Genomic DNA, 9,662 nt, shown 5'->3' with positions numbered 1-9,662 from the left:
TTGGACATGATTGATAACATCATGATGTCCAAACCACCATGGATTTTTTCCATGGTTCCATTACCTATATCTAGAGTTTGTGTGAACGCAAACCTTTAGGTTTCTTGGTTTACCTAATTGTGGGTAAAGAACACGAAACATTGATGTCTATCGGTATTCTGATTCATTACGTTATAACTTTATATAATTAAGTCAATAATCTTGGAACTTGAAGTGGAAAGTTAAAGGCTAAAAAGAGGAGGAGCCGCCATAAACTTTCCACGCCGGCGAATATTTATGGAATTAAAATCTCTTTTGTGTTTGCAATTAAAATATAATTAACCCAAAAGAGAAAAACTTATTTGGTCTTTTTGGCCTTAAAAGCATAAGTGATTAGTGTCTTCTTCTCTTTCAAGATTTATTAGTTGTTACCTTCTTGAAAAACCAAAAGGCAAATCAAAGAAGAAGAAGATGCTCAAATTCGATGAACCACAGTGCACAAACCCATCATGTTTCTTCTGCAGCATGAAAGAGACCAACCCTTTCCGTCGAAGATCGAAACTCGCCGCAATTTTCAAAGAGATCCCTCGTACGGAGTCAAAAGACCATGTCTTGGTCTTGAGTGGTCTGTGGAACATAGCCATGTCCGAGCCTGACGATCCTGAGTTCCCATCACTAGGTTTGTTCGAGTGTATGTCAAAACTCATACATAAATCAATCAAAAACAGTGCTTGGCTTCTCAAAGACCAGAACATATTCATTCCTTACTACGCAGCTCATATCATCGGATCGTATGTTATGAACAAAGAAGATTTGGCTGCAAGAGCGGTTGATTCAAAGGCTTTTGTTGTTCCTGCTTTGTTGGAGCTTTTGAGAGGGAACATCAGTTGGGTTGAGCAGCGAGCCGCGGCTCGAGCACTTGGTCACTTAGCTAGCCATGAGAAGAGCTTCGAAGTGGTTTCTTTGTTCGAAGAAGAAATCGTTAAGCTTTCGATGGAGATTGCTACTAGTTGTTTGAAGAATGTTTACATAAGCTTTCTTGGGGTTGAAGATAGCGAGAGGTTAAAGTATCATAGCGACTTGTTGACGAGAGGGCTTGGTGGGTTAGAGACAGAGAATCAAAAGGCAGAGGAATGGGGGATTCAACTACAATGTTGGTCTCTATTTCTATTGAATAGTTTCGCGTCACGAGGTAAGTCTATTGACCAAATCTGCCAAGGAGAGTTCTTGAAGAAGGTGATTGACATGTGGGGTGGTTTAGTAAACCGGAAGTCTCCGGGAGGAATAGGATTGATAAAGACTCTTTGTAAAACAGAGTTGGGGAGAAAGAGAGTTAGTGAGGTTAGGGAAGTGATTGAGAGACTTTGCGATCTTTCAAGATCGTCTGATGATTGGAAAGAAACTGCTTTAGATACCCTTTTGTTGCTTCTTAAAGACTCAAACGTTAGGTATCCAGTTATTGATGTTTTAGGGCATTGTTTAGTGGATTTAGCAGAAGATAGAATCGTTGGAGAAAGAGTAGCTCAGATAGTTTTACAAGATTATCACAAGATTAAGTATAGTGGCTTGAAGATGAACAGCGAGGAGGCACATAGAAGTATAGAGAATCTATGGGAGATCAAAGTAGAGAGGAAGAAGAAAGAGAAGCTTATGAGTGACATAGAGCTTGAAGAAAGAAGAAAGATGGTGAAATCGTTGAAGAAACAAAGGAAGAAGAAGTTTCTGATGGGTTTTGTTAAAGAATCGATGGAGATTTACACAGTGGGGATAGATTTGTGTCCGTTGGATATGATACGAGATAGAGTTGTGTTGTTTAGCAATAGAGCACAGTGTTACTTGTTGTTGAAGCAAGCTGAGTATGCTATTAGTGATGCTACTAGAGCTTTGTGTTTATCTGGTGTGGATGATCCTCACGGTAAGAGTTTATGGAGAAGATCTCAAGCGTACGATCTAAAAGGATCGGGGAGGGAAAGCCTAATGGATTGTTTAACGTTGGTAGATCAACGACACAAGCCTTCCAATACGCAAAGGATACCATACTACGCTGCGCAGATGATAAGAAAGCAGATGCGTAGATTTAAAGATACCTATGTCTCATTGTAAAATGCTAGATTTTAACCTGACAAGTTATTTGTGACTAGAATTTAAAAATTTTAGGTGCATTTGTTTGCTAATTTTGTGCTTAAAACTGTATTGTAGTTTGATTGTTAATTTTTTTATTATTTTTTTTACATAATATTAGTTTAATTAATTTAATTAGACTATTACTCTAATATTGATAGTATTAACAAAATAATGAAATAGTGTTTTATCCGTGTAGCACCGAGTTAATAATATTTGAAATAAAGAACCGAAGCAAACCAAATCATAGATATATATATATATATATATATATATTTGAATGTTTGATAAATCAAAGTCTCTGCTCATTCGTATTCATAATCATTTTGGTTTCTTTTGTAATATAATTCTGAACCGTTGCCTTATTTTTCTAGGCGATGTGAGACATTGCATACACACTTTTTATATTCATTGATTGAGTAATATATGTCCGTTAAAAAAATTTGAATCACACTATTTTATGCAAAAAAAAATCACAAAATTTATTAAATAAATACATTATTATTATTATTTTTAACGCTGGAATCATAAATTATAACAAAAGAGTTTGACAGGGAGTGAACAGAATGAAACAAAACAAGAATGAAAGACAAAACTCTGAAGAAAGGGCAACCAATAAAGAGGCAAAACCTCAACCTCCATCATGCTTTTCACGCTCAATCAAGTTGTGTAGCCACGCCGGACCACCTAAAGCCAAATATGAAGTGAATCGTTCATCCCGTGTAACACTCGAAGCAATATCCCTAGCCAAACCATTGGTTTTCGGTGAAGAGCGCTTAAAAGAAATCTCCCCCATCACCCGTATTACTCTAGTGATTCTTTCCACTTCTGAACGATATTTTGGCCAGTCATGCGGTGTTTGAAGAGCTGCTATGGCCGCTTGACAATCAGTCCATACTTCACAGCTGGTTATATTGAGGTCACACAAGCTTTGGAGACACCAGCCGATGCCATTTAATTCTGCAGATATCCTGTTGATTCGAGGCAAAAAGGGTAATTTTCATCCATGTTAACCTTCCATCCACTTCTGCCTTATTCATAATATGTACCAGAGCTTCTGCACAGAGAATAAACAAAAAGGGTGATAGAGGATCTCCCTGTCTAAGCCCTCTCTCAGGCTTGATGTATCCATAAGGTGATCCATTGAGGAGAATAGAGTAAGAGACAGAACAGACGCAGCTCATCACCCACTAGACCCATTTGATATCAAAACCAAGTCGGATAAGCAATTCTTCCAAGAAACTCCACTCCACACAGTCATATGCCTTTGACATATCTGTCTTAATGGCCATGAAGTCTTCATCACAATTTGGATTTTTCCGGAGTGCATGTATTATCTCATGAGCAATCAATATGTTGTCAGATATCAATCGACCAGAAACAAAGGCTCCTTGAGTATCCGAGACAATGGTCGGTAGAAAAACCTTTAGACGATTAAAGACAATATTATACAAGACTGAGCACAAGCTTATCAGACGCAGGTCAGTCATCTTCGAAGGGATTAAGCAAATCTGTGTGAAGTTCCATTATGCAGGTAAGGATTCAGAGTTAAAAAATTGTTGAACCTCTTCAATCACCTGAGGGCCAACCGTATCCCAATACATCTGATAGAAGTGACCTGACATGCCATCCGCTCATGGTGTACTATCACCTCTAATACTGAAAGCTGTAGTCTTGATTTCATCACCTGTCACCGGACGTGTAAGGGAAGTATTCATCTGCTCAGTAACTCTCGGCAACATATTATCCAAAGCCTCTGCGATGTTGGTCGGATTAGAGCTAGCAAATATTGTTCGAAAGTACTCCACTGCAACCTCTCCTTTCGAGCCTTCTACAAACTGTTCAACCCCAGTCCTATCCAACAATGAAAGTATCCTGTTCTGCACCTTCCTCCTCTGTAAACCAACTCGGCAGAGAAAACTGCTTTCCCATTTGCAGGACTTCCATTGTTATAATAATAATACTCTTACTAATAGTAACTCTACAAAAACGTCCCCTTATCCATTAGCAACCTATATCTCTTATTCATATCTATCTGAGCCATTCTATGCATTTACTAATATTATCACCAAAGCGAAAATACTGCAACGATATTCAAAAGCTAGGCTTGATAAGGTGTGGGTTGATGCATGTGGAAAAGAGATTGGAGCTTTTATAAGAACTAGAACTTGGAGTGTAGGTGATCTATCCCCTGGTAAAGTTGCTGTAGGTTGCAAATGGGTATTCAAAATAAAATATCATGCATATAGGAGCATTAAAAGATATAAAGCTAGACTGGTGGCTAAAGGGTATACTCAGCGAGAGGGAATTGATTTTATTGTCACATTCTCACCTGTTGCTAAGATGGCAACAGTCAAGATGATTATTTCCCTCGCACCCAAGATGAAGTGGTCTTTACATCAATTGGACATTTTGAATGCATTCTTGAATGGTGACCTCGATGAGGAAATATACATGAAGCTGCCACCAGGTTATGAAGAAATACTCGGAGAAACAGTACCGGCAAATGCAGTGTGTCGGTTGCATAAGTCAACTTATGCCTTAAGCAAGCATCACGACAGTGGTTTCTCAAGTTTAAATCCACTCTAACGAGCTTTGGTTTTGAAACCTGTCATGGAGATCATACTTTGTTTGTGAAGGAATAAGGTGAATACTTTCTGGTAGTTTTGGTGTATGTGGATGATATATTGATCGCCAGTACTAATGCTGATGCAGCTTGCCATTTACGGGATCAATTGAGTTCAGTTTTTCAGTTAAGAGATCTTGGTCCTCCGAAGTTCTTCTTCGGTATTGAAATTGCGAGGAGCGATGAAGGGATCACTCTTACTCAACGAAATATGTGCTTGAACTATTGGAGGCTACAGGTTTCTCTGATTGTAAACCTTCTCCTATACCTATGAAACCTGAATTGCAGATGTCTGCGACTGGTTTATCTAAACGTTAAGCTGCTGCCAAACATGCGAAGTCCATTGGGAATGTGATGATGAGGGTTTGGATGCGGAGTGTACTAATGAGGCTTTGGAGGTCGTTAAGAAGCTGTTTAAGAAGTTGTCTGCAGCTGAGACTGCACTTATCCCGAATATCAAACAATACAAGAGACTTATTGGGAAGTTTCAATATTTCTTATGCTGTGTCCAAATTAGCTCAATATTCTGCAACTCCGAGGAAGTTTCATCTCACAACAGTTCATAAGATCTTGAGATATTTGAAGGGTAAGATTGGACAAGGTTTGTTCTATGGTAAGGATGATGATTTCTCTATTTGGGGTTTTTCAGATGCAGATTGGGGAGGTTGCCCTGATAATAGACGATCTGTCACTGGATATGCTATATTCATTGGCCAATCATTGGTTTCATGGAAATCTAAAAAACAGCAGATGGTTTCTATGAGTTCTGCTGAATCTGAGTACCAAGCGATGAGTATGATTACCAAGGAGTTGATATGGTTCACATATATATTGAAGGCTTTGAGGGTTCCTTTTACTCTTCCTGCTTATCTATATTGTGATAATACTACAGCTCTTCACATCGCCATCAACTCAGTTTACCATGAACGTACAAAGCACATTGAGTTTTATTGCCATAAGGTTCGTGAAGCTATTGAAGATGGTCTTCTCAAAACCATGTTTGTACGGACTGACAATCAACTAGCCGACGTTTTGACGAAGGCTCTAAACCCAGCTCCATTTCAAGAGAATATCAGCAAGATGGGAGTCATTAGAATTTATTCCTCGCCATCTTGAGGAGGGGTATTAGAGTAGCTGGTAAATAGGATTGGGTAACTTAATCTCAATCGATTACCAGTTTAGTTTAGATCCGTTTTAATTCTATTTTGATGTATATAGCATTCATCTGTAAAGTTTGTTATGATTACGAAATAAGAAATATTTTCACAAAATCTCTTTGTTCTACGATTCTATTACCCCGAGAACTAAAGCCGGCTACCATCGGTGACGGCTTGATATTGAGGACTGTTCTGTTGAATTTGATCTTTGCAGTCGGGTTCAACTCTGAAACGACATAAAGCCTGATCTCATCGTCGGCCTTTTTGGCAACGACGACAATAGGTAATTGAGCGTAGTCAGTAACTAACTCTGATCCGTCCAACTCTGTATTAGCATAAAGTTTCCCTATGTATCCTTCCTCGTTGTCGGCGTAGTATCAGAGATCTTCGAGCAATAAAGAACCTTCAACTTCAGCGCTTGTTGCATTTGTACTGTACACTAAAGGGAGCATTTTATCTGGCAGGGCATCTCTTTTGAACAACCAAGACTCTCCAGGGAATGAATTACCATTCCCTAAGACAACAATCACGGGGAACTTCCGGTCAAGAGTCGCTGCACCAACTGTTGTCAACCAAGGAGCGACGTTATTTAACGTAGAGGCTTTTGGGCCGTCATTTGCTGCGGATGCCGAGACAAATATCCCTCGCTCAATTGTCGCTAAAGCACCAATGGAGACACTGTCTTTGTCATAATACAGTCTCCCAAGTCCAAGCGACAAAGACAACACGTTGACGTTGTTTGCAATAGCCTTGCCAATTGCTGCAAGCACATCTGAACTGACGCAGTAACCACCACGCGAACAGTTTTTATACACCGCAACCCTAGCTTGGAGAGCCATTCCACGAGCAACGCCTGCAACATATCCTAGAAACGTTGCTTTTTCAACTATTGATCCAGCAGTTGTTGATGATGTGTGAGTACCATGGCCATCACTATCTTTGGGAGATTTAAACTCATGGTCAATCAGACCCATCTTTGCTTCAAAGCCTTTTAGAAAGAACCTAGCGCCGATTAATTTACGGTTACAGTTGGAGGCCGTGAAATTCATCCCTTCTTCGCATTCCCCTTTCCAGCTAACCGACATCGGTCCTAACCCTATATCATTGAAGCTTTGGCTCTCGGGCCATATCCCGGTGTCAATGATTCCAACGACGACGTCGCCGGCTGAGCCATTGAATCGCGACTCTTCTTTGTCAGCAATGCCGAAGAAAGTTGGTGTCTGTGTAGTCTTTAGCTTGTAAACTACCTCGGGCACAACTGCTATATTCCGGGTTTACCAAAGAGCAGCTCTACCTCTTCAAGATTTAACCACGCCGAGAACCCATTGATCGCATGGTAGTACTTGTACAATACTTCCCCGGAGGTTGAGATAGACTTCACCAACGACTCATACCATTTGGATTTCTCTGCAGAGTTCATTGTCGTTGTAGCAGTGTGAACGATGTAGCTTGATCGTTCACACTGGACGAAAGACGATACATGGAGAAGAACGAGCAAAATTGAACAGAAGGGAACCATGGTTACCCAAATTTCTACAATTTGAATACTCAGATTAAAAATATAAAAGCTCTTCTTTTATTAACTTTAGAAAAACTGACTAAAAAACTAAAGCTTCTTAATCTCTCTCTCAAATCCCTACAACTTATGCAGACCTTAACACCCCTTTTATATAAAACACCAAAACCAATTCGTAATAGGAATCATCTATTTGTGTACATTTACACATAAGTGGAAAACTGATGGGTACTTAAATTAAGTTTGCGGTTGGGTTTGGTACAAAGTTTCCATCCCATTTAAAAACAAAAACATTCAACAAGTATTAGTAATGAATGTTTTAAAGAATCGCAATAATTAACATATGTTTTGAGGATATATATAATCCATATGTATCATTAGCGCAACTTGAGGTTAGATGATATTAATGATTTTATAATATATAGAATCAGTAACCAGTCATATTTTGTAGCATCGATGTTTTTTAGTGTTTTAGTGATAGATTATGTTTAGCTATAACTCCATCAAAACATTACAATAGTTCTCAAAAACTTTGAAATAAGAAAAGAAGAAAAAAAACAAATTGACAAAGTTTTGTGAAAGCAAGAATATAAAAATGTAAGCAAAACATAAGCAAAACATAAACTAATTTTAAGCATTTTTTTTAAAGATAAAAGATTTGCATTTCCTGTATATGTATGGATATGCATATAACAAATTAATATGAAACTACAAAACCACATTATAAAATCTGTTAGCACATCCAGTTTGGGCTACCAACCTTGGAATCTCTTTCTAATTAGTGTTTGGTTGACAAAAAAAAAAAACAGACCGAAGGTAATCTTCATACCAGACAGTGTTCTCTCTGAATTTTGCTGGCATCTCTGCCATATGGACGATAAAAGTGTGTCGCTCGGCATAACTCTGAGGAGATATCACTACAACAAACACAATTGCAGAGAGAATCATGGAGAGATTTTTTGTTTTTGTTGTTTCAGAAAAAGGGATACTGTTGTGTTTGTTGTAGCCGTCGTTAAGAGATATATCAAACGATACTGTTGTTGAGACTTCTCTTGTCGAGAGAGAGAGTTTTTTGTCGAGGCCACTCTTCTTACAACAAACGATACTGTTGTATAGATCTTTAAATTGTTACAAAAAGATATATCAAAATTTACTCAACTTTCATTTCTTAACATATGAAAATTTTAATTTTCAACGTAAGTATTAAATGAGTTAAGATTTTATAATAAAATAAAATAAGTTATGTAAACAAAAACAAAAATAAAAGTAACATTGCATGGTTGCATGGTTGATTAGTATGCATGGTTGCAAAAAATGTTAGTATTGTTTTTGATAATATAAGACCATGAATGTTTGGAAAGTTTTAAATTATTTACTGGTGGTGAATAGTAGAAGAATCCATAATGATACTTGTTATGGGTATGGCCTATGGATGCCATGTTAATTGAAATTTTTATGATTAATGGCATGCATTGTTTTTATTAGTGAGTAGTATTTACTCGTGGTTTGAGATGTCAATTGGTTTTAGAGACCATGAACTGTCCATGTCCAAATTAAATTGGACCGGTTATAGTCATAATCAAATTTGAAGTGGTCAAACGGACCTAAAACCATTTTAGCCCACTAATAAATAGTTTGAACTGAGCATAACATGGGCTGTCCAATAATTTTTCAAAATTAGGGATTGTGAAATTTGGTATCAATTTTTTTTTTTCATTTTGTCGAAAACTCGAAATTAGGTATTCTATCTCTCCCCTCTTTCTCTCTCTCGCGATTTCGTCGACTATTGAAGATGCTTCTCTTCATCATCTTCTTCTTTCTTCTTTTCTCTTTGACTCTTTGTATCTCTCCCCTCTTTGTGTTTGTGACTGTGATTCTGTGATTTTGGGTTCAATCAGATCGAAAAGGTAATTTTGTTTCTTGGTTTTTTTCAATTTCTAATTAGTAATTACTGGGTTTGTGGTTTGTGGGTTTTACTCTAATTACTGGATTTGTGATGTTGATTTTGTTTTTTGTGTTCATGAATCATGATACAGGTCTCGAGGTTCCTGCTTTCACCGCTGCAATCGAACAACACCAGAAGCGGATCACTGATACTCATCAAATTTTGTTTTTTTGTGTTTATGAATTATAATTTTGCTTTAATCTGCAACCTATAGACACAGACCAAATGGTCATGGTCCTATTTAGTTTGGACATATTTAAGTATAGACCTATTTGGGCATTGACCATAAATAACCATCAAATATTTGTGTCCAACTGG

At 37.8% G+C, this 9,662-nt stretch overlaps 2 protein-coding genes, 1 long non-coding RNA gene and 1 pseudogene across 3 annotated transcripts; 2 read left to right on the top strand and 2 right to left on the bottom strand.

Annotated features, from left to right (window-relative positions):
* Positions 1-216: 216 nt before the first annotated feature.
* LOC104699022 (uncharacterized) lies at positions 217-2,252 on the top strand. The gene has a single exon (XM_010414383.3). The coding sequence runs from the start codon at positions 451-453 to the stop codon at positions 2,080-2,082; it is 1,632 nt and encodes a 543-aa protein (XP_010412685.2). The 5' UTR covers positions 217-450; the 3' UTR covers positions 2,083-2,252.
* Positions 2,253-2,731: 479 nt separating this feature from the next.
* On the bottom strand, positions 2,732-3,725 carry LOC147942697 (uncharacterized). The gene is made up of 4 exons (XM_087456163.1): positions 3,678-3,725; positions 3,366-3,524; positions 3,115-3,290; positions 2,732-3,071 (listed from the first exon to the last, which is right to left on the bottom strand). The coding sequence occupies exons 1-4, from the start codon at positions 3,723-3,725 to the stop codon at positions 2,732-2,734; spliced, it is 723 nt and encodes a 240-aa protein (XP_087312289.1).
* A 2,244-nt stretch (positions 3,726-5,969) lies between these two features.
* LOC104699021 (subtilisin-like protease SBT1.7 pseudogene) lies at positions 5,970-7,402 on the bottom strand (annotated as a pseudogene).
* A 1,702-nt stretch (positions 7,403-9,104) lies between these two features.
* On the top strand, positions 9,105-9,658 carry LOC147942696 (uncharacterized). The gene is made up of 2 exons (XR_015559127.1): positions 9,105-9,306; positions 9,436-9,658. It is a non-coding gene; the product is annotated as an uncharacterized LOC147942696 (long non-coding RNA).
* Positions 9,659-9,662: the final 4 nt, after the last annotated feature.

This window comes from Camelina sativa, chromosome 6, assembly GCF_030686135.1.
Source record: "Camelina sativa cultivar CO46 ecotype springtype chromosome 6, ASM3068613v1".
In the NCBI taxonomy this organism is placed as follows: Eukaryota; Viridiplantae; Streptophyta; class Magnoliopsida; order Brassicales; family Brassicaceae; genus Camelina; species Camelina sativa.
Note: the sequence above shows the minus strand (reverse complement) of the source record. Positions and strands in the feature narration are given on the sequence as shown.